Consider the following 27,519-nt stretch of genomic DNA (forward strand, 5'->3'; position numbering starts at 1 on the left):
GAGGCCAGTGCTCCAGTTACGGGGACTGGCTTAATCTCTAGATATGTTACCAGGAAAAATATCCCAGAGAACAAGCCATTAGCCCTTCCCTATTACAGTATTTCCTTACACACACACTAGCCGCTTGCCACATGCAATAACAGGGAGGGAAACAGGATGGAAGGTACTTACAGCTGGCAACAGTTAGAATGTATAGAGGCTTTGTCTATAACCAAACTGGGTCACATTTCAGCTGAAAACTTTCTCACAATTATAGACTGTGAGAAACAGATAATGTACATTTGGCCACTACAGACTTTCCCTGGAGCCATTTAAAAATTAACAGGATTGTGCGGGCAGTGGGCAGGTGGCTCTCAATCTGTAGTGATTCTCTCCTAACCCACGTAGAGATGGGTCCCTTTATTCGTACACCTGGAATTGCATGAGTTAAAAATCATCCTTAGTGAAGCTCAGTGAGGGCGATCAAAACTGAGCAAATACAGAGTGTCTCGAGACAAGGTTACAGAATCCCGACAACGCAGGAGGCGACCATTCGAGTCTGCACCGACAACTATCCCACCCAGACCCTATCCCCGTAACCCCATGTATTTACCTTGCTAATCCCCCTGGCATCAAGGGGCAATTTAGCGCGGCCAATCCACCTAACCAGCACGTTTGGAACGTGGGAGGAAACTGGAGCACCTGGAGGAAACCCACACAGACACGGGGGAGAATGTGCAAACTCTGCAGAGACAGTCACCCGAGACCGGAATCGAACCTGGTCCCTGGAGCTGTGGCGCAGCACTCATGTGCCATCGTGCTGTTTAAATAACAGAAAATGCTGGATACACACAGCTAAATCAGGAGGCACCTCTGAAGAGAGGAACAGAGTTAGCGTTTCAGGTTAATGACTGGTTGATGACCATCAAGGTCATTAAGCTGAAACGTTGACCCTTTTTCTCCCCACAGATACTTCTAGACCTCCTGAGCTGTTCCAGCATTTTTGGTTTGTATTTCAGATTGACAGCAGTACTATGCTTCTGCATTAGGTGGATTTTATCTGTGTTAGCTATTTGTCTAGTTGAATTTTATTAATCTTTGTATGTGTGAAAATTGGACAAAGGAGATTGCGTGCTGTTCAATTCTGTGCTATTGTGGGACAGGACAGCAACACGGCCAGAGTATCTGCATTTACAGCCTTCACTTCAGCAACTGGCTTTTATTAATGTATTAAATCTCTCGAGCAGATTGATCAATTTATTTGCTACATTACTCATCACTTGCTAAAAAACTGTTTGTTAGATTCCTTTAATATAGCCCACAGTCACTTCCCCAAGACGTACAAGAAACAGCCAGACTCAATTCGGGATAAACACGCAATAGGTTGGGACTTTGCTCACACAGGAAGTTTGTTGTGATCAGCAGATGCTGACAGGCACCTCTAGATGGCAAACTCTGCACATTTAAGGATTTCCTAACCTATTAAGCCGTCAACACCAAGGTTCCGCTGTCAAAGCAATGGATAAACAACTCTAGGGATGAACATAAACTGCAAATTTCAATCATTCGAGGTCAGCTTTCCAATTGGAGTGAGGGGTGGGAGTGAGGATGCTAAGTACTTATGCAGTTACCTTGATCAAGAAACATAGAAAAGTAGAAACATAGGAGTAGGCTGTTCGGCCCTTCGAGCCTGCTCCACCATTCATTTTGATCATGGCTGATCCCACCTTTCCCCCATTGATCCCTTTAGCCCCAAGAACTATATCCAATTCCTACCTGAAATCATATTTTGACCTCAACTTTTTTCTATTCATTCGTGGGACATGGGCATCGCTGGCTGGCCAGCATTTATTGCCCATCCCTAGTTGCCCTTGCTCTACCTTGTGGCAGTGAATTCCACAGATTCACCACCCTCTGGGTGAAGAAATTTCTCCTCACCTCAGTCCCAAAAGGTTTAGTTTACACCTTATCCTCAAACTATGACCCCGAGTTCTGGACTCCCCCCACCATCGGGAACATTCTTTCTGAATCTACCCTGTCTAACCCTGTTAGAATTTTATAAGTTTCTATGAGATCCCTCCCCGCCCTCATTCTTCTAAACTCCAAAGAGATGAGCAAAGGGAAATAGGATTCGCTGGAAAGTCGGAGCATTTGCCAAGAGAAGAGACTCAAACACGTGACAAGAAGCAGATGTTTAGCGCCATAAATCATCGCCGTTACTGAGTCACTCCAAATCGGAAATTAAAGAACAAAAACTAAACTGACTTCACTTCTTTTGCAAAAGGACAAAAAAAAAACGTACATTCTTGACTGGCTGAAAGGCGTGCAACAGAAGCACTTTGGAAACAGTCGACCTTAGGCAGACGGAACTGCTTAACTGGCAAATAAAAGCTCTAAAAGTCAAACTGCTCTATTTGAGGACAATTACAGCAGTTGACGAGTTCCTTCCTCGCTCTGTTCCACAGATTTTCTTTACACTGGGATTTGAGGGGGGCGAATGGGAAGAACCACAACCCAATTAGTCACCAGCTCTCAATCCCATTTGTCCGTAGTAAGCAAAATCCTGCGGATGCGGGGATCTGAAACAACAGAAGACGCCAGAAAAACTCAGCAGGTCTGCCAGTAGCTATCGGGAGAGTCCGTCACTTGTCCACCATCTGTTTACAGGCGACAGCAAATGTCTCTTTAACAGTTTGTGTGGCTCTAAATCCCATTGTTGATTCTGAATGTGTTTCTTACACTATGATGTGGAAATGCCGGCGTTGGAACTCCCACTCACCTGACGAAGGAGCAGCGCTCCGAAAGCTAGTGGCCTTTGCTACCAAATAAACCTGTTGGACTTTAACCTGGTGTTGTTAGACTCCTTACTGTTTCTTACACCAACCAGGGCCCAATTTTACATCTTGCTTTTATATTTTGGATTGGGGTCAGGAGGCAAGTGAAGGAGGCTGTTCACCACCCATGTTGGGAGTGCCGATTAGGAATTTGAGACAGTATTCAGTGACACCGGCAAAACAGTCACTGCATTTTGTATCGTGACAAGTGGCTCAGTATGGCATAGCTTGGAATGGCTTCTGCTCTGCCCAAGACCGCAAGAAACTACTAAGGGTTGTGAACGTAGCCCAGTCCATCACGCAAACCAGCCTCCCACCCATTGACTCTGTCTACACTTCCTGCTGTCTCGGAAAAGCAGCCAGCATAATTAAAGACCCCACACACCCCGGACATTCTCTCTTCCACCTTCCTCCATCGGGGAAAAGATACAAAAGTCTGAGGTCACGTACCAACCGACTCAAGAACAGCTTCTTCCCTGCTGCCGTCAGACTTTTGAATGGACCTACCTCGCGTTAAGTTGATCTTTCTCTACACCCTAGCTGTGACTGTAACACTACATTCTGCACTCTCTCCTTTCCTGCTCTATGAACGGTATGCTTTGTCTGTATAGCGCGCAAGAAACAATACTTTTCACTGCATACCAATACATGTGACAATAATAAATCAAATCAAAGTAACAGCGATGATTTATAATGCTAAATATCTGCTTCTTGTCGTGTGTTCGAGTCCCTTCTCTTGGCAAATGCTCCCATTTTCCAGCTAATCCTGTTTTCCTTCGCTCGTCTCTTTAGAGTTTAGGAGAGCGAGGGGGGCAGATCTCATAGAAACTTATCGGCAATATGGAAATTTCATTGGCCTCTGAGAAACAGCAGAGGGAGTTAAAGAAACAAAGCTGCTATGCAGCAGGTTTAGCAAACCAGGACATCCTGACACACGTCAGGAACCAATCATAAAAGGAGCAATCAGGGGCGGCATTCCAGGAGTTACGCATCACACACATCCTAAAGGAGACTGCATTGGACAATGTTGTTGAGGATTGTATTGGACCAAAAATAATCAAACTCAAATTCTGTTGAGGTTTGAGTGCAGTGAGCAGCTCCCCACCGCAGGCTTGCTAGCTCTGCTCGACAGCTAGGTTATAGAAACAGGCTTCAGACTCCCTTCAAACTACAGCAGCTGTCGATGGGTCAGCAAAGTAACCCTTGACCCTCTCGCATCTTAAAAACTAGTGCCCCAGCTCCAACCTCCCTTTCCTTTTCAAACTCCTCGAATGTGTTGTCACCTCCCAAATCTGCATCCACCTTTCCCAGAGCTCCCTGCTCGAATCCCTCTGATTAGACATCTGTCTCGCCACAGTACCTGGACAGCTCTTATCAAAATCACTAAGGGGCATCCTGTAGGATGTCATCCTTCTCACCCTGTATGCAACCTTTGACATTGCTGACCACACCATCCTCCTCCAACGCATTGCCACTGTTGTCCAGCTGGGTGGGACTGCTCTCACCTGGTCCCATGCTTATCTATCTACTCATAGCCAGAGAATCAACTGCATTTGCTCCATTACCTCTGGTGCCCCTCAAGGAAGTCTCCTTGGGCCCCTCCCTATTTCTCATTTATGTAACGCCACTTAGCGACATCTAAAAGCAGAATGCTACTTCTCAAACCCACCTCTATCTCACCACCACCTCTCTCGACCAATCCAGTCTCTCAATTCTCAGGCTGTTTGTCCAACATCCAGTACGGGACAGGGAGAGGTTTCCTGCCACTAAACCTGGGAAGTCTAAAGCCATTGTCTTCATTCCTTGCCACAAACTCTGCTCCTTTACCACAAACACCATTTCACCCTAGCATAAGGGGGCGGCACGGTGGCACAGTGATTAGCGCTGCTGTCTCATGGCGCCAGGGACCCGGGTTCGATTCTGGCCTTGGGTGTGTGTAAGTACGGAGTTCGCACATTCTCCCTGTGTCTGCGTGGGTTTCCAATTGCCTCCCACACTCCAAAGATGTGCAAGTTAGGTGGATTGGCCATGCTAAACGTGCGGGATTAGGGTGGGGGCAAGGGCCTGGGTGAGACACACCGTCAGAGAGTCAGTGGAGACTCGATGGGCCGAATGGCCGTCTTCTGCGCGATAGGGATCCTAAGATGAGGCGGAGCCTATATTTGCTGACCTGCTCAAACAATGTCTTGACTTTAAAATTCTCATTCCCTCTTTCCCCCCCAAATCGCTCCATGACCTTGCCCCCTCCTAACTCTGTAACCCCCTCCAGCCCTACAACCCTCATTGGTGCTCCTCCAATTCCCACCTCCTAAACATTCCCAGTTTTAATTGCACCACCATTGGACAGCTATGCCATCAACTGCCATGCTCCTAAATTCTGGAATTCCCTCCCTAAACCTGGGCACCACTTTCTGCCCCTTTAAGATGCTCTTTAAAGCCTACATTAACTGCCTTAATGCCCCCATACGGCTCAGTGTCAACTTTTGTTGATAATGCTCACGAAGTGCCTTAGGGAATTTACTACATTAAAGATGCTATATAAATGCACAAAATTGTTGTAACATTTAAATTAATTCTGGAAACTTTTTTTCTGTCCAGAAGAAGCAATTCCAATACTGTCTGGAGATAGCTGCGAGATTGAATGGGCAGTCAGAAGTCTCACAACACCAGATTGAAGTCCAACAGGTTTGTTTGGAATCACGAGCTTTCGGAGCGCTGCTCCTTCATCAGGTGAGTGGAGAGGAAGGTTTCACAAACATGGCATATATACACAAAGACACAATTGCAATATAATGACAGATTGAAGGGAGGCAGCACACCCTCAAGTTTATAAAATAGCTTGTACTCAGCATCTGGAGAGTGTGTCAGGCCAGCACCTCAGCTTGTTAAAATGACAATGTATTTATGTTTGCTGCTGGAGATTTACAAGTCGGCTGTGATTGCGACCAACATTGAGGCTAACTGTCTCAGCAGAAACACATCCCATAATATCCGCTTTCTGGCCTAGTCTAGTAAACAACAGTCGAGAGAGAAATCCTGCTTACTGAGGAGGAAGCTCCTCTTAAAATAGATGATGGGGAGATGAAGGGGTTATGATCTCTACCGTTGAAAATTTAATGGATAATACTAGTGCGGTTTACTTCCTTCATTCTGTAGTCTCCTTCCTTTGGCTATTTGTTTACAACTTGTTGTGTTGAGACAGAGCTCCGCAGAGAGGTGCTCACCCTTGTTACAATCTTCAAAGCACTGCTACTTCAAAGTGCCAGGGACCCAGGTTTAATCCTGGCCTTCGGTCACTGTCCGTGTGGAGTCTGCACGTTCTCCCAGTGTCTGCGTGGGTTTGCTCCGGCTCACTCCCACAATCCAAAAGATGTCCTGGTCAGGTTCATTGGCCATGCTAAATTCTCCCTCAGTGTACCCGAACAGGTGCCGGAGTGTGGCGACTAGGGGATTTTCACAGCAACTCCATTGCAGTGTTAATGTAAGCCTACTTGTGACACTAATAAATAAACTTAAACTTTAAACTTATCTGGTCTGATCCTCTTGCTTCAGAGTAATTAAACTTTGTGTAATTAAATTTGATTACAGCAATCAGGCTAAAATGTATCTCAGTCTGCTGTTTCTGTCTTTCAGAAAGGACAGGACAGTACATGAAAAATTCATCGTATGAAATATGTTGACATGCTTGGTAACTGTAAACCCTGTTGCATGTCCCTTCCATTCGCAACATGCATTCAGTGCTTTGTGTCTCAAGGGTACGGTGCTGCAAGTGGAAACTGCTTTTTGCGGTGAAGTTGAGGAGAGAGTGGTTGAAAGTCAACTGAGCTCCCTCAACAAAATGAACATGGCGGAAACCATTTTCAGGACTTCCAGAGTTTAGCCATTGGAGATAGCAGATTGGAGACTTCCTGGAGAATAATAGAGTCCCTACAGTACAGAAGGAGGCCATTCGGCCCATCAAGCTTGCACCCAGGCCCTATCCCCACATAACCCTACATATTTACCCTGTTAGTCCCCCTGACACTTGGGGACAATTTATCATGGCCAATTAACCTAACTCGCACATCTTTAGAGTGTGGGAGGAAAGTGGAGCACCCGGAGGAAACCCACGCAGACACGGGGAGAACGTGCAAACTCCACACAGACAGTCACCCAAGGCCGGAATTAAAGCCGAGTCCCTGGCGCGGTGAGGCTGTATTGCCAACCAAACTGTGCCACCATGCCATGAAATTAAACCAGCACGTGTCTCTGGGGGAAGCCATGATGTGGAGATGCCGGCGTTGGACTGAGGTGGGCACAGTAAGAAGTCTCACAACACCAGGCTAAAGTCCAACAGGTTTAGTTGGAATCACGAGCTTTCGGAGCGCTGCTCCTTCATCAGGTGAGTGGCTCACCTGATGAAGGAGCAGTGCTCCGAAAGCTCGTGATTCCAAATAAACCTTTTGGTCTTTAACCTTCTGGGGGGGAAGAGCAGGGATATAGGTCTAACAGAATCTCTCTTTTAAAGAGCAGATACAGACATGACGGACTGATCCTTTCTAAGTAAAGGACGCCTGGCATGCTGAGAATGCTGACTGGGGACAATAGAGAGTGTTGAAGCAAATGGCTCCAGCCCAGAGAAGGGATAGAAAAAATATCATTTGTCTTAGTTTAGAATTCTCATTATGAATCCTGCTCTATGCCAAGAGTATAGCGGAACATAAATGGATAATGCATCTGACTCACTTTTACTGCACTACCAACTCATATTAAAAAAACACTCAATGTCAACATTCCTTAATAAGACTTTACTACATTTGGTTGAGATGCAGTAAAAAAATATTACAAATACATTCACAGGCACAAACAAACAGAATGATGTGCCTGCAGACTTTATCTTCCATGCGCAGACCTGTATTTTACTCAATCACATTTAGCCAATGGCCTCAAGTCAATGTAAACGGAGGGGAGATTATCTTTAAAATCCGAATCACTACACTGGAATGACTAGGATGGTGCGGCCACTCCATTCATCAAATTGGCTCCCATTTTGTTGCTCTTTCTCAGGCTGAAATTAAAGGTGTGGATTTTGGAGCCTGCACTCGCTCCTCTGTTAAAGGTTACATTTTCTCAATGGTCTGGTAGCAGCCAGCTCAGAAAGCTGCTGACTTGTGTTGTGACTGCCTCTCATTAGAATCCGAATCATCAGCAGGTGTCTGGAGGTTTTCAAATTCTTATTCATATTTTTAAATCCGTCCCTGACCTTGATCCTCCCCATCCCTGGCCTTGATTCTCCCCATCTCTAACCTCCCTCCAGCCCCAACATCCACACACACTCTTCCAATTTGGTCTTCTGCTCTTTCCTGCTTTTCATTGTCCCACCATTCGGCTGCCCAGGCCGTCAACTTTGGAATTCTCTCTTTTAACCTCACCGCCTCTCTCCCTTCCTGTAAAATTAAATCCCTACAGTGCAGAAGGAGGCTATTTGGCCCATCGCGTCATCCCCTATCCTGGTACATTTACCCCACTATTCCCCCTAACTTGGGACACGAAGGGGCAATTTGGCATGGCCAATCCACCTAGAATAGAATCCCTACAGTACAGAAGGAGGCCATTCAGCCCATTGAGTCTGCACCAACCTCAATCCCACCCAGACCCTATTCCTGTCACCCACATATTTACCCTGCTAGTCCCCCTGACACCAAGGGGCAATTTAGCATGGCCAATCAACCTAACCGACACATCTTTGGACTGTGGGAGGAAACCAGAGCACCTGGTGGAAACTCATGCAGACACAGACAGTCACCCGAGGCCGGAATGGAACATGGGTCCCTGACGCTGTGAGGCAGCAGTGCTAACCACTGGGCCACCCTTTAAGATGCTCCCTAAAACCGGAACAAAATACTGCAGATGCTGGAAATCGGAAATTAAAAACAGAAAATGGCGGAAATGAGAGAAAAAGCAACAGTTAACGATTCAGGATCTCATGAAAAGTTCTTGCACTTGAAACACCAATTCTGCTTCACTTTGCACTGATGCTGCAGTGCAGTATTGCCTGTTTCTATTGTCCCTTAAACCCTCCCCTTTTAACCAAGCTTGTGGTCACCTGTCCTAATAACTCCTGTGTTTAGTAGCAGCCCTGAAGCACATTGGGGTGCTGTTTTTCATTCTTTCACAGGAAGTGAGCTTTGATCTGATCCATTCGCTGTGGGATTTCTTTCTAAGTTGGTTCCAATCAACACGGCTGGATGGTGCTCAGCTTCTTGCAACCGCACTATGTGGAGAGTATTCCATCACACCCCTGACTTCATGCAAACCCGCCTCTCATCCCTTGACGCTATCTACGCTTCCCGCTGCCTCGGCAAAGCAGCCAGCATAATCAAGGACCCCACGCACCCCGGACATTCTCTCTTCCACCTTCTTCCGTCGGGAAAAAGATACAAAAGTCTGAGGTCACGTATCAACCGACTCAAGAACAGCTTCTTCCCTGCTGCCATCAGTCTTTTGAATGGACCTACCTCACACTAAGTTGATCTTTCTCTACACCCTAGCTATGACTGTAACACTACATTCTGCACTCTCTTGTTTCCTTCTCTATGAACGGTATGCTTTGTCTGTATAGCGCGCAAGAAACAATACTTTTCACTGTATACTAATACATGTGACAATAATAAATCAAATCAAAATTAAACTTGTGCCATGCGAATGGCAGGCTGACAGGAGGGGAATTACTCACCCAGGATGCCCAGGCTCTGACCTGTATCTGTAGCCACAGTGTTAATACAACTGGTGCAGTTTTAAAGTTTATTTATTAGTCACAAGTAGGCTTACATTAACACTGCAATGAAGTTATTGTGAAAATCCCCTAGTTGCCACACTCCGGCGCCTGTTCGGGTACACTGAGGAGCAATTTAGCACGGCCAATGCACCCTAACCAGCACGTCTTTGGACTGTGGGAGGAAACTGGAGCACCCGGTCATAGAATAACTACAGTGCAGGAGGAGGCCATTTGGCCCATTAAGCCTACACCAACAACAATCCCACCCAGGCATACCTATCCCTGTAACCCCACGCATTCACCTTGCTAATCCCCTGACACTAAGGGCAATTTGTCATGCCCAATCAACCTAACCTGCACATCTTTGGACTGTGGGCGGAAACCGGAGCATCTAGAGGAAACCCACGCAGACATGGGGAGAATGTGCAGACTCCACACAGACAGTGGCCCAAGCCGGGAATCAAACCCAGGTCCCTGGCGCTGAGAGACAGCAGTGCTAACCACTGCGCCACTGTTCCGCCTTTGGTCAATGATGTTAATGGAGGGGGTTGAGTGATGGTAATGCCATTGGATGTCAGGGAGAGAGCGTTAGTTTCTCTTGTTGGAGATGGTCATTGCCACACTTAGTGAAATGCTGCCTTCATGTCAAGGGCAGTCACTCTCTCACTTCACCTACTGAGTTCAGTTTCCTGCCATGTTTGGACTTAGGCTGCAGTGAGGTCACAATCAAGTGGTACTGGTGGAAGCCAAACTGAGCATCAGTGAGCAGGTTACTGCTGTGTAAGTCTCGCCTGACTGCACAACTTCCACCACTCTGATGGTGATCAAGAGGCTGCTGGGAGGTAATTGGCTGGTTTGGTTTTGTCCCACAGTGTGCGCGCAGGATATACCTGGGCAATTTTCCGCATTGCCGGCGATATCCCAGTGCTGCACTGGAACAGCTGGGCTAGGGACAAGGTTAGTGCTGCAGCGCAAGTCTTCAATATGATTTCTGGGATATCGTCTAGGCCCCACAGACATTGCAGTATCGTGAGCCTTCGCGATATCACACGGAGTGAATCCATTTGGCTGAAGCCTGGCATCCAAGATGCTGGGGACCTCAGGAAGAGGTGAAGATGGACTATCCACCCGATACTTCTGCCTGGAGATGGTTGCAAACGCACTGATGTGCTGTACTATCATCGTACAGCCTCCTCCCCGGGGAGGATGTTTAATTGTCCTCCACCATTCACAACTGATGTGGCAAGACTGCAGAGCTTTGATTGGTTGTGGGATCACCTTGCTCTGCCTATCGCATGCTGTTTGGCAAGTCCTAGGTCGTGGCTTCACCAGGTTGCCATGTTTATGTATGCTTACTGCTGCTTCTGGAATGCCCTCCAATACTTCCCACCGGCCCCAGATTGATCCCTTGGTGAATTGGTAATGGCAGAGAGGGGGATATGCTGGGCCATTAGGTTACAGATTGCGGTTTAATACAATCCTGCTGCCGATGACCCACAGTGCTTCATAGATGCCTAGGTCTTGAATTGCTGGATCTGTTTGAAATCTATGATGGGCCGAATGGCCTCTTCTGCACTGTAGGGATTCTATGATTCTATCCCATTTAGCACAGTGCTGGTGCCACACAACACACTGGAGGGTATGCTCAGTATGGAGGTCTGCACAAGCACTGCTAGCTATACCATCACAGACAGATGTATCTGCACCAGGTAGAATGGCGGTGACAAGGTCTAGTAGGCCTATCCCTCACGCTGGTTCCCTCACCACCTGCCCCAGGCCCAGTGTGACAGATGTGTCCTTTAGGACTCAGGCAACAGGGCTGCCACCGAACTGCTCATGGTGACGAACCGAGACCCCACCCAGAATATATTCTTTGCCCTTGCCACTCACAACGTTTCCTCCAAGTGGTATTCAACATGGTGTGGTACTGATTTATTATAAGTTTGAGTTGACATTTATTAGTGTCACAAGTAGGCTTACATTAACACTGCAATGAAGTTACTGTGAAAACCCCCTAGTTGCCACACTCTGGCGCCTGTTCAGGTACACTCAGGGAGAATTTAGCATGGCCAATGCACCGAACCAGCTCGTCTTTTGGACTCTGGAGGAAACTGGAGCACCCAGAGGAAACCCACGCAGACACAGGGAGAACGTGCAGACTCCGCACGGACAGTGACCCAAGTTGGGAATCGAACCTGGGTCCCTGGCGCTGTGAGGCAGCAGTGCTAACCACTGTGCCACCCTGAGCTGAGGGAGGATAGTATCCATCACTAGATGATTTCCTTGCCCATGTTTGACTTGTGTCATGAGATTTCATGGGATCCAGAGTCAAACCGCACGTACTACAACTCCCTTGTGACTCTACACCACTGTGCTGCCACCTCTGCTGGGTCTTTCTTGCTGATGGGACAGGGATTTTGATGTCTGGGTCACTGTCCGCAGGATATGATTCACGGAGCAAGACTATGACAGGCTGTGGGACAAGCTCTCCCAACTTTGGCACAAGCCACTGGTTCTTTGTAAGGGTGAGTTGTAGGGTCAACAGGGCTGGGTGTGTCCTCGCTGATTTGGTGCCTTTGTCGATGTCAGGTGTACCATATGCTTTTATTTCTTTTGCCACTTTCTGTCATGGTTGGGTACAACTGAGTGGCTTGCTGGGTTACTTCAGAGAGCAGTTAAGAGCCAACCACATTGCTGTGGATTTAACTACATTAAAAGGTGCTGCCTCGTGTGGGGAGGCAATGGCCTGGTGGTATTATAGCTAGACTATTAATCCGGTAACTCAGCTAATGTTCTGGGATCCCAGGTTCGAATCCCGCCACGGCAGATGGTGGAATTTGAATTCAATAAAAAATATCTGAAATCTACTGGTGACCATGAAACCATTGTCGATTGTCAGGAAAAACCCATCTGGTTCACTAATGTCCTTTAGGGAAGGAAATCTGCCGTCCTTACCCGGTCTGGCCTACATGTGATTCCAGAGCCACAGCAATGTGTTTGACTCTCAACTGCCCTCGGGCAACTAGGAATGGGCGATAAATGCTGGCCAGCCAGCGACACCCATGACTCATGAATGAACACCAAAACATAAATGCAAATTACTGTTAATCCCTCTTTTATCCAATCTAGTGCTAGACCAAGTTCTCCTGGGCCAGGCTCCAGTACTTGGGATAATTCAAACAACAGAGTTGGAATTAATGACCTGAACAATGGAAATTTCTGCATACGGGGGAAAAATTCAACCCATTTTTTTAAAAAAAGGGAATTGGGAAATCCTAATTTCTTCCCCCGAAAAACTAGATGTTTTTCAAAAATGTTACATCAGCAGAAAGCATGTGTTACTCAGTGGAGGTGGCAATGTAGATGCAGAGAAATCAACACTAATTATCTGGGACTTATTGAGCTGGTCCTGGTTCATTTCTGGGGAATCCACTTAATAACCATAAATCACAGGTCCCCGTGGATTGCAGGAGAGTGATTTTAAAAAGACAAATATAAAAAACAATGATGGTGAGAAGTTTCCCCAAACATGTAATTGTAAACTGATTTATGATAATGGATTTATGATTTAACCACATGGGTGCCCAGAGCAAACTTTCCCTGGTCATTTCTCTATTCTGATCTATTTATTTAAGTTCATTTGTTATTAGTATCAGAATCCGACTTACATTAACACTGCAATTAAGTTACTGAGAAATCCCCTAGCCGCCACACTCCGGCACCTGTTCGGGTACACTGAGGGAGAATTTAGCATGGCCAATGTTCCTAACCAGCACGTCTTTCGGACTGTGGGAGGAAACCGGAGCACCGAGGAAACCCACACAGACATGGGGAGAATGTGCAGACTCCGCACAGACACGGGGAGAATGTGCAGACTCCGCACAGACACGGGGAGAATGTGCAGACTCCGCACAGACACGGGGAGAATGTGCAGACTCCGCACAGACACGGGGAGAATGTGCAGACTCCGCACAGACACGGGGAGAATGTGCAGACTCCGCACAGACACGGGGAGAATGTGCAGACTCCGCACAGACACGGGGAGAATGTGCAGACTCCGCACAGACACGGGGAGAATGTGCAGACTCCGCACAGACACGGGGACAATGTGCAGACTCCGCACAGACACGGGGACAATGTGCAGACTCCGCACAGACACGGGGACAATGTGCAGACTCCGCACAGACACGGGGACAATGTGCAGACTCCGCACAGACACGGGGACAATGTGCAGACTCCGCACAGACACGGGGACAATGTGCAGACTCCGCACAGACACGGGGACAATGTGCAGACTCCGCACAGACACAGGGACAATGTGCAGACTCCGCACAGACACAGGGACAATGTGCAGACTCCGCACAGACAGTGACCCAAGCCGGGAATGGAACCCGGGTCCCTGCGGGAATCGAAACTGGGTCCCTGGCGCTGTGAGGTGGCAGTGCTAGCCACTGTGCCACAGTGCTAGATTCAACATATTCAGAACGCACTAATTTGACTTTGAATGGCATTTTTGATGAACAATGCTACAATTTAAACAATGGAAAAAGAACATTTTAGGTAACGAAACGAGCTTCAAATTCTACTTTAGCAGGCTACTTGCTATAAGCAGGGTGTGTGCACAAGAAAATGCAACTGGAGCAGGACTAACTGACTAATTGCTAAATCAAGATACGAGTAAGTTCGCACCTGTTTAAACCTTGACAGTATCCTACATCCGGGTTCCTCCAGGAAAATGCCAACAGGACGTTCCGAAGTTTTTGTATTCCTTCAGAGGTCGGTGAGGCATAGTGCTTATTGTTTGGCAAAGTGCGCATCAGGTCCAGCTCAATCTGCTTCGAAGCGGGGTTCTGTTTCTCCAGTGCCTTCTCCAGCAGCGAGTTAAAATACCCTGAGCTGTGTTTATCCCTGTACTTTCTGACGTGGAGGTTGACGCACCACTTCCAGACTTTTGACCGGTGTTCGTGTGGGACGCCCCAGCGAATGAGGTTCTTCAGCTCCGGCGAGCGCACCATTTCTCGGTTCATGATGCCGGCAAAGTAATTGGCCCACTTAACTCCCATGGAAATCTCGTGGCTGTCGGTGAGCGACAGAGACTTTAAATCTAAAGCCCGAACTTTGGCAACCAACTTCTCCTCCTCGTCATCTTCAGGGATGGTCTTGAAGCCGTATATGTCGTATTCACTGAAAGCAAACAGACAAAATACTTTGTAATAAGATGTTTACTTTTTAAACTACGTAGATTAAAAATAGCATTTGCGGAAAGGAGCAAGAACAGAGGACATCGGAAAAACTCAGCAGGTCTGACAGCATCTATGAGGAGAGAAACACAGTTAATGTTTTGAGTACTTTAACTCAGTCAGAACGGTCTGACAAAGAGTCAAAGGAATTGAATCATTAACTGTGTTTCTCTCCCAATAGATGCTGCCAGACCTGCTGAGTCTTTCCAGTGTCCTCTGTTCTTGTATCAGATTCCAGCATCCGCAATATTTTGCTTTTATTTCTATATTAACTAACGAAATAACCAACTAACATTCAAGCTCTAATGCTTCTTCTCTTCATATTCCTTTACCCCTTAAGCTCCCCTTACTTGCTGTTTCTATAGTAACTGAGGGCGGGGGGTATTTTTGTGGTTAACAAATAGAAGTTCAGCTCTTTATCTAGACTCATCTCTGAGCCATCAAAACCATATTCGAGATTTCTGTCCCAAATCTCATGGATTCATGTTTAATAATTAATAATCATACATGACAAACATACAGTTGACAGGGGGTCGGTTTAGCTCAGTTGGCTGCTTTGTGATGCAGAGCGATGCCAAAAGTGCGGGTTCAATTCCCATACCGGCTGAGGTTATTCATGAACTTACTCAACATTGTCCCTCACCTGAGGGGTGGTGACCCTCAGGTCAAATCGCCACCAGTCAGCTCTCCCCCTCAAAGTGGAGAGCAGCCAATGGTCATCTGAGGCAACTTCACCTTTGACACTTGACTTTTATTCTTTGCTTTGGAACTTAGAAGATGTTGGATGTCAGCTTGCATTAAGCTTTACGCAACATTCCAACCAATATCACCATAGCATCTTTTAACAGCTCAAGATTCTTCCCAAAATGCAGTCAACATGTTTGTCAGGACACGTCAAACCTAGCATTCATTCATTATTGCGAACTGAATTTAAAGTTTATTTATTTATCAATGTCACAAGTAGGCTTACATTAACACTGCCATGAAGTTACTGTGAAAAATCCTCTAGTCGCCACATTCCGGCACCTGTTCAGGTACACTGAGGGGGAATTTAGCACGGTCAATCCACCTAACCCGCACATCTTTCAGACTGTGGGAGGAAACTGGAGCATCCAGAGGAAACCCACGCAGACACGGGGAGAATGCACAAACTCCACACGGACAGTGACCCAAGCCGGGAATTGAACCTGGGTCCCTGGTGCTGTGGGGCAGCGATGCTAACCTACCATGCCACCGTGCCGCCTCTCTTGCCATTTGATCAAAAATGGTTCAACTCAATCAAATTAGCACATTATTTATTCTTCTCTGCTGCAGTTACAAAATCAGACCATTTATTTCCCGTCTCAGCTCAGAAGTATACTTTTATTCTACTACGCGTGCAAGCTTGAAAATAGCTGTGTGCGTTAATAAGGATGTGGAGATGCCGGCGTTGGACTGGGGTAAACACAGTAAGAAGTTTAACAACACCAGGTTAAAGTCCAACAGGTTTATTTGGTAGCAAAAGCCACACAAAAGCTTGTGTGGCTTTTGCTACCAAATAAACCTGTTGGACTTTAACCTGGTGTTGTTAAACTTCTTACTGTGTTAATAAGATCAGGAATGCAGCATGATGTCTAATGGCTGGTATGTAATGATAAGTATTGATTACCTTGGGAACCACGCTAATCTACAACTGTTTGAACTATAATGAAGCATCTGCTACAGCAACATGGAAGGAAAACGTCCGTAACCCAGGTTTATGGGGCTAATCATGGATGGTCACTAAATGATCATGTGAAGGGACAAAGGGGGGAGGGAGGCATTAGACGCCAAACTAATAATCCTCTGAGAAATGACTGGTTATTAAATCAGGGACCAAGGCAGTTAATCCCCTTTGAAATAATGGATTAAGGAAGGATGAAGCAAGGGCAAAGAATCAAGTTTGGAGTAGACTGGTCCAGTCGAGGAGTGAGCATCGAGGCAATGGCCTTCTACCATGTTGTCATTTCTACAGTAAATAAACGGATCAACATAAACATTGAGATATAAAAAAAATCATAAAACTGCAGCAAAATGCTGTACTTGACGGCCATGGACAGATAGAGTATTTATATCTAAGCAAAAATTCAAAGTGAGGAGAGCATGGGATTTATAGGTACAATAAAAATAGGGAAAGTAATGAAAGGCTTTAATAAAGGGAATGAGAAAGCAAGGTGGGAATAATAAAAAACAAATAGAAATGTTACTCAAACATATGTGAAAGGAGAGGTGTTTCCGATGAGTGGGAACTCTGGCGAGAAGATGATAATGCATGAGTAGAACATAAAATGGTGGAGATACTTTGCTCGAGTGTTTACAACAGAAAACATCCAGGTGAAGTTAAATCCCAAAATGGTTTAAAGGTGAGGCGTTAATAAATCAAAATAATAGTTAACTAAAATAAAGGGGGGCAAAACACTAGGGCAGTACAGCGGTTAGCACTGCTGCCTCACAGGGACCCGAGTTCAATTCCCGGCTTGGGTCACTGTCTGCGTGGAGTTTGTACGTTCTCCCCGTGTCTGCGTGGGTTTCCTCCGGGTGCTCCGGTTTCCTCCCACAGTCCAAATGTGTGCTGGTTAGGTTGATTGACCATGGTAAATTGCTCCTTAGTATCAGGGGGACTAACTAGGGTAAATGGATGGGATTATGGGGATAGGGCCTGGGTGGGATTGTGCTCAGTGCAGACACAATGGGTTGAGTGGGGAGCCCGTTAAACGGTCTCCGCTTGAGTCCCCTGGCCCGCTGCGCTGGCTGGCAAGAATCGCCCCCAGTATTTTTAAAAATTGCAGACAGTTTAGGTTTCCATCCCCTGTTTCAGTCACCCTGCGCCACATACAAGAGATGGGTACAAGGAGGTAACCTGCCCTCAGGCCCTCCACGCTCTGGAGCAGGCTATCGGAGGTCTGTTGGCCAGGTTATCCTTCCTTTGGTTTCCTTTCTCTCTAGGGAAGCTTTTTACACCCAGGCAGCAAACCCTTCAACAAAAATGTATTAATTAGTCCCAATTCTAAGATGTGACCACGGGATTACCTGACAGGATGCGGTTTGAGAACAGTTTGCTCAGAATGTTCGGGGCCGTCCACCTTCAGTGCATCTTCCAGGAGTCTGGAAATTACTTCATGCGTCGGACCCTTATCTCCAGAACAGATGGGATTCTTAACTTCCTGAAGGAGGACAAGATACTTGCTCTCTACTTGGCACAGTCTAGCTTCCAGGCTGGAGTACTATCGAGAAAAGAAAAGGAACAATTACCATAAGATGAACATTCTACTTTATCAACATTTTTCAATGAGCAAAGACTAACAGTTTTAGCTATATTTAGTACATCATTGTTTTAAAGTTTATTTATTAGTGTCACAAGTAGACTTATATTAACACTGCAATGAAGTTACTGTGAAAATCCCCTAGTCGCCACACTCCAGCACCGGTTCGGGTTACACTGAGGGAGAATTTAGCACGGCCAATTCACCTAACCAGCACATTTTTTGGACTGTGGGAGGAAACCGGAGCATCCGGAGGAAACCCACGCAGACACGGGGAGAATTTGCAGACTCCACACAGACAGTGACCCAAGCTGGGAATCGAACCCAGGATCCTGGCATTGTGAGGCAGCAGTGCTAACCACTGTCCCACCGTGCCGCCCACTGGAGGGAGGTGGTGGAATTATGGCAGGTTCATGACATCATTATCCACCAGAGTTATAGAATTTCTCTCGCGGAATGAATTACAAATAAATATGTTGCCCTCATTCCAGCCTCAAAAACATTCATTCCTTGCTCTTGGAATGGGGAAAGTTGCACAGCTGCAGCAGACACACACACACACACTTCACAACAGGGACTGACTTCAGCCCCAGGAACAGGAACTCAGAGCAGCAATGGACTTCTTTCACTCTGGTACTTTCTTTTAGTTGGTGTGAGATCAACTTCAATTTATAATCGGCCCAAAATCAAAAGCAACCCAGGAAAGCGATGTCAGAAAGAAGCTGGACCCAACTTCACACTCAGTCTGACTTCTGAAACAAAGTACTACCCTTTGTGGCGTTAGTCCATTTCTGCTGATTCGGGTTTGTCCATCTTGCCTCCAACCTCCACCTGCGATCCACAGAACCAGGAGCACCCAAGGAGAAAAGCTAAGGCACGATTCTCTACCGCAAACAACAGTCAAACTGATACACACTGTCAGGTATGTTGTGTGAACTCCTTGCCAGTCTTTGCAGTGAGGGTACTGTACTAAAACAGAATCTCTCATGCAGGAAGGGAAAGAACCAAACCATGGCACTAATTAGCTGATCATGGACTGCAACCAAATCTGAGTGACAGTCATGAGACATTCATGCTGTTTTACAAATGCCACCTATTTTGACAATGTTTAAAAAGAGGGATATATATATATATATATATATGTTATATATACACACACATACATAAGCAGGTTTATATGTTAGGTCACTCTTGACAATTATGTTACTTTGAAGATTCTCGATGATGATAGATCAGTCACACACCATCACTGCAGAGTGTTAACTAGGGAATGAAGATTTAATTACAATATTGAAAGAAATAACAGTGAAAATCATAAAAAATAAAGTTTATTAAAGTTTATTTATTAGTCACAAGTAGGCTTACACTGCAATGAAGTTACTGTGAAAATCCCTTAGTCGCCACACTCCTGTTCGGGTACACTGAGAGAAAATTTAGCACGGCCAATGCACCCTAACCAGCACGTCTTTTGGGCTGTGGGAGGAAACCAGAGCACCCGGAGGAAACCCACGCAGACACGGGGAGAACGTGCAGGCTCCAGACAGTGATCCAAGCCAGGAATTGAACCCAGGTCCCTGGCACTGTGAGGCGGCAGCGCTAACCACTGTGCTGCCTGCTTGCAACCACGATCAGAATACCCGACACAAAGGCAAGGGAAGAAGGTCAAGAGATGTGGCCATGTCTTTAAATTCCTTCATGGGATGCCAGTGTCACTGGCTACCCCAGCATTCATTGCCCATCTCCAATTACCCTTGAGACTATGATGGCGAGCTGCCTTCTTGAAACGCTGCAGCCCAAGTAGGTGCACCCACAGTGCTGTTAGGAATGGATTCCCCAGATTTTGATCCAACGACAGTGAAGGGAGGGTGATATAGTTCCAAGTCAGGTTGGTGTGCGGCTTGGAGGGGAACTCTCAGACGGTGGTGTTCCCACACATCTGCTGCCCTTGGCTTTCTTGGCGGTAGAAGTTGTGGGTTTGGAAAATGCTTGGAGAGTTGGACTTATTGCAACTCTGCCCCATGGAATTCATTCAGAAAGTCCCCAGATACTTCAAAACTAGATTTTCACTTCCGTATTTTCACAAAACAGTTTCAACCACTCAGAACTGTACCTTTCATTCCAACTCCAAATACTGAAAGTGCTTTTAGACAAATACGCATTTCAAACGGGAATTACACAAATGACAAATTTGTGGAACCATGTCAGAAAGTGCATTTTAAACTGGGCTATAAATCTGAAACTTTGTTCCACCGTTACGAGGAGTTGCTCGCAAGCATCACCCATTAAGATAAGACGCAACCATAGAATCCTACAGTACAGAATGAGGCCATTCAGCCCATCGAGTCTGTACTGACCACAATCCCACCCAGATCCTATTCCCGTAACCCCACACATTTACCCTGCTAATCCCCCTGACACTAAGGGGCAAGTTAGCATGGTCAATTAACCTAACCCGCACATCTTTGGACTGTGGGAGGAAACCGGTTACCCGAAGGAAACCCACGGGGAGAATGTTCAAACTCCACACAGGCAGTCACCCGAGACCGGAATTGAACCCGGGTCCCTGGCACTGCGAGGCAGCAGTGCTAACCACTGTGCCACAAAGCCACTCTGTAAAACACTGCTATGAATGCCCGAGTGGGCATCAGGGGGAGCAGTTAGCTGGGTTTGGAGGTATACCATGCACAAAGGGAGAAATAGGAATCATAACTACACTGCTCTGAATGCAGGCATTTGGCCTTAAACACTATTTGTTACGTGGCTTCTCAATATTTTTAAATGCAAAAGCAGGATTCTCTGAACAGGCAAAGGATTCAGCTGCATATAACCAAACAGATGGATTCAACAGGGCCAAGCCAACTGAGTCAGCTTGGAAACAGGCAAAATCCAAACCATTTCACCTGGGAACCAAGAAAAATGATATATAGTTATCTAGATTGAGCTAAACTAGGATTACGCACAGTTAATTGCTAGTCTTTCAATTTCCAATATAGCTTTAAATAATAATAAATTGCCCCTCTGAGATCTCTCTTTCAGAATTCTAGTTCTGAAACATTGCTTTGAATAAAAAGTAACAGAAACAGAATAAAAAGACATTTATTTTTAAGCATTTTTTCGAGAGGTTGATGAAGGCAGCTGTTTCCGACAGTTTTATTGAGATAAACATGTCTATTGTTTACATCCTGGGGTCTTACAATAAAGGGCAAGGAATATAAAGCAACGAAACCGTTCCTTTTTCTGAATGCCCTGACATCAGTACTCCATCTAATCAGAAAGTTACACTCAAAAGATTAATACAATTTGCTGACTTTAAGTGATATTCCTTCAAATTTCATAGAATCCCTACAGTGCCATTCGGTCCATCGAGTCTGCACCAACAACAATCCTACCCAGGCCCTATCCCCATAACCCCACATATTTACCCTGCTAATCCCCGTGACATTTATCATGGCCAATCCACCTAACCCGCACATCTTTGGACTATGGGAGGAAACTAGAGCACCCGGAGGAAACCCACACAGACACAGAGAGAACGTGAAAACTTCACACAGGCAGTGACCCAAGCCGGGAATCGAACCCGGGTCCCTGACGCTGTAAGGCAGCAGTGCTAACCACTGTGCTACCATCCATTTGAATGGTACAATTCCAACCAGAGTTTCTTGGTTGTAGTCAACTGTGGTTCAGTGGATGGCACCCTCACCTTGGAGTCACAAGCTTCTGGCATCAAGTCCCACTCCAGGGCTTGAGCATAAAAACTAAGGCTGATACTCCAGTGCAGAGGGAATACTGTACTGTCGGAGGCGCCACCTATTGGACATGACGTTAAACCTAGGCCTCATCTGCCAGCGAGGGTGGATGTAAAGGATCCAACAGCGCCATTTTGAAGTGCAGGGGAGTACTCCCCCGTGGCCTGGCCAACATTCATCCCCCTATCAAATTATCTGCTCATTATCACATTGCTGTTTGTGGAGGTTTGAGAAAATTGACTGTTGCATTCCCTACATTACCGCAGTGACTTCAAGAACAAGAGGATTTCATTGGTTGCGACTGCAGAGGTCATGGAAAGAACTAGACAAACGTAAATCTATCTTTCTTGCGTTCCTCTCTTCTGATTTCTGTTTCTGAAGATTCACTATCGGATCTGGTGTTGGGGAAATGAGCCAGAGCAGATAAGAGTAATACAAGTAGAGGAACATCTAGGCAATAGTGACCTTAATAAATAAGCTTTAAGATGGTGACAGGGAGGGACTTAAATATGACAAAAAGATTGAAGGAAAACTAATTTTGGAGAGGCTTAGATTGTGGAAAAATGGGCAATAATAGTGACAAAAATCAAAGTAGATTAGTGGGACTTTGTGGATGAATAGACATAAGGAAACAACCGAGGGTTAGGAAGGAAGCAATGTTAAAGACTAGGTTAGTGCAGAAGAAGAAAGAATACAAAGAATATTAAGGCAAAAAAACAATGAGATTAAATGATCTAGGAACACAAAATATATTTGACAGGGACATCAATAAAAAAGGAAGCAGTGATAGACATAGATTAGGGGCAGACAAGATAATAACAATAGAGAGCTGGCAGAAACATTAAACCATTATTTTGCTTTGGTATTTGCCAGGGAGATAGAATAGGCAGACATGACGGTGAATGATGAGATATGCACATTTTAAATAAAAAGGGATGCGTTGACTAAATCAAAGTACATGACAGTTAGTCAGATGGCAGGAGGTTGGAACTGGTGTTCCACAAGGATCAGTGCTGGGACCACTGCTGTTCACAATTTACATTTGGGCGGGATTTTCCGGCTGCGCTCACCCCAATGCCGGAAAATCCCACCCAAGGTCAACGGACCTTTGCACGGTCCATGTCCTGCCTGCTACGATTCCCGTGGCAAGCGGGACGGGAAAATTCTGCCTTTGGACTTTAGAATGAGACCGTTTCTAAATTTGTGGATGACATCAAATTGGGAGGTGGGGGGGACTACAATGCAAGAGCGGAGAAAGATATTTCTTTATTGGGCCCACAGCGACTGTTCTTCTACTGCGTCCAACACATACACCATGAACCATTCTTTTGATTTAGAACTTGTACAAGTATACTTTTTTTTAAAAGTATACATTTCTTCTGTGTGTGTGGGAGTGATTGATGTAGTGTTTAGACTTTTGGGTTGAGCGTGTGAATAAATAATGCTCTTTATTTAAAGCCACAATAGCTTGCTGTTGTTTCTAAATTGGGGGCGAAGAACCACACACATCTTCCTCTCAAAACCCACATTAATCATGGACAGTGGGGGAAATAGGGTGCAAGGATTTCAGTTCCCTCCCAACCTGTTCATGATGCCTCTCCAAACCTCCTCTTCCCCACTACCCCCCGCCCCCCTCCCCCACCATGGGAATTAGGAGCAGGAAAAGGCCATTCGGCTCCTTAAGCCTGCTACAGCATTCAAACAGATCAAAGCTGATCATCTACCTCTATGCTACTTTTTCCCTCCCACTGTCCCCTTATCCCTTGATGTCATGAGTATCCAGAGGTCTATCGATTTCTGTCCTGAACATGTTCAATGATGGAACTTCTACAACTCCCTGGGGTAGCGAATTCCATAGATTCACCACCCTCTGAGTGAAGTAATTCCTCCTCATCTCAGTCTTACATGGCCTGTCCCTTATTCTGAGTCTGTTTCTCCTGCTTCTAGACTCATCAGCCAGGGAAAAGACACCCTTTCAACATCTACCTTGTCACACTCTGCAAGAATTTTGTAAATTTTAATGAGATTACCACTCAATTCTAGAGAATACAGGCCCAATTTCCTCAATCACCATTCATAAGACAATCCCGCCATCCCAGGGATTAGTCTGGTGGGCATCTGTTGCAGTCTATGGCAAGTATATGCTTCTTTCGGCAAGGAGACCAAACCTGTACATAATACTCCAGATGCATTCTTGACAAGACTTTATATAATTGCAGTAAGACATCTTTACTCTTCTACTCAAATCCCATTGCGAAGGCCAACATACCATTTGCCTTCTTGATACCTTGCTGCAATTGCATACTAACTTTTCCTGACTCAAGAGCAAGGACACCCAGGCCTCTTTGGACATCAACACCTCCCACCTTGCGCCATTTAAGAAATACTCTGCCTTTCTGTTTTATTCTACATATTTGTGTACATTGAGAATAATCAAGCTCGCAGTGGGATTTACAGTATGCATACAGAATTAGTATTTAACACTAAGGAATTAAATGACTGCCCTGAATACTAACAGTTCAGACTTAATCCATATATTCCACCAATCCACATAAGTTATACTGCAGTTAAAATACCTTTGCTTCCAGAGCTTTCTCTCGCATTTCAACATTCCGTTTAAGCACTGCTAGCTCCAAGATCTCCTTGTTGAGGAATTTGTTCTGTGTCTTATAACCCTGAAGACTATCCTAGAGTGAGAGAAATTAGAATAAAGGTTACTTCCGAAATTTGACATTCCATTTCAAACAAAACAAAATAGCAGAAAGTACCTTTGTGGGAGGGGTGGGCAGAAGGGTCCGTAGGTTAAACATCAGCAGATGGATTCTCCTCTTCACTGCCTGCCCATTTGTAATTCTTAAATAATTCATTGGTCACATCACTCCAGCCTTCTAAACAAAGATTGGAAAGACCGACTTCTCATGTCACGGTCGGAATGGTGGCACAGTGCCTAAAGTTTATTTATTAGTGTCACAAGTAAGGCTTACATTAACACTTGTACAATGAAGTTACTGTGAAATCCCCCTAGTCGCCACACTCTGGCTCCTGTTCGGGTCAATGTACCTAAACAGCATGACTTTCAGACTGTGGGAGGAAACCGGAGCACACGGGGAGAACATGCAAATTCCACACAGACAGTGACCCAAGCCGGGAATCGAATCTGGGCCCCGGCGCTGTGAGGCAGCAGTGCTAACCACTGTGCCACTGTGTTGCTCAGCACTCCTGCCTTACAATGCCAGGGACCCGGGTTCAATTCCTGGGCGTGGATGACTGTGTGGAGTTTCCACGGTCTTCCCCGTGTCTGCTTGGGTTTCTTCCGGGTGCTCTGGTTTCCTCCCACAGTCTGAAAGACATGTTGGTTAGGTGCATTGGCCATGCTAAAATTCTCCCTCGGTGTACCTGAACAGGCGCCGGAAAGTAGCGACCAGGGAATTTTCACAGTAACTTCATTGCAGCGCTAATGCAAGCCTACTTGTGACACTAATAAATGAACTTTAAACAGTAGACAGTAAGCCTATAAACAGATAATGTGTGTGTGTCTCTGTTACAATATGCTTTGCTAAGGCTCCAGCTTCCTTCAAAACATAGGACACCCTGTAGAGAAATCATGAGTACACACCTACATATGATTACGGATGCTCTGGATTTCAAAATAAGCTAAAAACAGAGAGAATGGCAATTAAAATCCGCTGTCTACCCATAGTGCAAATGACAATATCTTAAAACCATCCACAGCTCGAATGTCACTAATTCTGTCCATAGAGTTTTACAGCGCAAAAAGAGGCCCTTCAGCCCATCATATCTGCACCAGCCATCGAGCACCTCGTGATTCTAATCCCATTTCTAGCACTTGCTCCGTGGCCTTGTATGCTATGGATTTCAATTGCTCATCTAAATACTTCTTAAATGTTGTGATATTCACAGGAGAGTTACACAGGAGACTAGAAAAATTTAGAGCTTGGAATGTGGAATTCGCTTTCTCAAACCATGGTTCGAACAGCTTCCAAAAAGGGAATTATCGAAACATTGAAGATAGGAGCAGGAGGCGGCCATTCGGCCCTTCGAGCCTGCTCCGCCATTCATCACGATCATGGCTGATCGTCCAACTCAATAGCTTATGTGGTTAGAAACAGAAATAATAAAGCATAAGGAGGGTGAGCAGAAGAAAAGTCTATTCTGAAGTTTATTCTAAAGTTTGAGATACACAAAGTAATCTAAAATCAATTGCCAAATCGATCTTGCACAGATGATAAAACAAATCAAACAATAAATTATCTTTTAAAATATAGAATATTAAACGTGTAAAATTAGGTCAGTAAATTTAATCTGTGTTCTCAATACAAGTTGAGTACTTAACCCAGTGCCAATATTCAGAAATGTTTCAGACATGCTGCTTACTCCATTCCTTCCCATTTTCAATGAACAGCATCACCCTAAGAAAATAAACCTCCAAGATTTACTTTAAAACCATCCATGAGATATCATCAGTGCAGGAGGAGGCCAATTGGCCCATCGAGCCTACACCAATCTTACCCAGGCCCTATCCCGGTAACCCCACCCTGCTAGTCCCCCTGACACTAAGGGGCAACTTGTCATGGCCAATCAACCGAATTTGTACATCTTTGGACTATGGGAGGAAACTGGAGCACCTGGAGGAAACCCATGCAGACATGGTGGACGGGAACATGCAAACTCCACACCGACAGTGACCCAAGGCCGGAATTGAACCGGGCTCCCTGGCGCTGTGAGGCAACAGTGCTAACCACTGTGCTAGCCACATAGTCCACATGCCATGGGTAAAATCAGCACACAGGAAGCAACAGCCCATAACTTGTAAATTGGACCAGATCCAATTATTTTCAATAATAGGCAGCACTCTTAACCAACATAGCAACAACGTTTGAACAGAGCAGCAAGTAAAAAGATACGTATGCCAAATTTAACACCAAGCTGGACCAAAGAAGATTCTGTTTAAAACATGCATCATGATCTGACTATTCCACAACATGTCAGGGCTGCCATTTTGTTATCCACACATTTGGGCTATTGTTGCACGGACTTTCTGCAGCTCCACAGTCACCAGTATCTTTTAGTTATACAACAATTTATAAAGTAGTAAAAGGTAAAGTCGCCATAGTCCCAGACGACCATAGACTGTCCTCCCCTTTGAGGGGGAGAGCTGACTGGTGGTGATTTAACCTGAGGATCGCCACACCTCAGGCGAGGGGCAAAGGTTGAGAAGGTGGGGGCCTTCATGAATAACCTCAGCCGGTACGGGAATTGGTGCTCTGCACCACTAACCATCCGTCCAGCCAATTACATCCTAATGTCATAAAATACTGTCTGCAAATATTTCAACCGCATCGTTAAAGAAATTTAGCTGTGGCAAAATTAAAGCATTTTAGTTTATTTTTAAAGTTCAAGTCGCACAAAGTGCACAGTATGATTTAACAATGCACTCACAAGACATGAAATGTTCACAAACAGGAACCAGGGAGATCCAGGCAAAGCAATCTTTAGTAACATGGTTGACAGTTTCACTAAAATAATTAATTGGCAAACTACCCTTCTTCCTTCTGGAGTCTTTGTTTAGCCAGGTGGAGTGACGATGCATTTGCTTAAGAGTGAGATAAAAGCAAAATGCTGCAGATGCTGGAATCTGAAATAAAAACAAACAATGCTGGA

The 27,519-nt window shown here is 45.6% G+C and overlaps 1 protein-coding gene across 1 annotated transcript in view; it reads right to left on the bottom strand.

Moving 5' to 3' along the window:
- The window catches only part of tbc1d2b (TBC1 domain family, member 2B), a 141,858-nt gene that overhangs the window by 19,365 nt on the left and 94,974 nt on the right, over nucleotides 1-27,519 (bottom strand). Inside the window, exons 7-9 of the mRNA XM_078200127.1 lie at nucleotides 24,414-24,524; nucleotides 17,859-18,052; nucleotides 14,260-14,754 (exon numbers count right to left, since the gene is read on the bottom strand). Of these exons, the coding sequence (XP_078056253.1) occupies nucleotides 14,260-14,754; nucleotides 17,859-18,052; nucleotides 24,414-24,524 (800 nt within the window). The remainder of the gene's footprint in view (nucleotides 1-14,259; nucleotides 14,755-17,858; nucleotides 18,053-24,413; nucleotides 24,525-27,519) is intronic.

Source organism: Mustelus asterias, chromosome 29 (assembly GCF_964213995.1).
Source record: "Mustelus asterias chromosome 29, sMusAst1.hap1.1, whole genome shotgun sequence".
Taxonomy (NCBI): domain Eukaryota; kingdom Metazoa; phylum Chordata; class Chondrichthyes; order Carcharhiniformes; family Triakidae; genus Mustelus; species Mustelus asterias.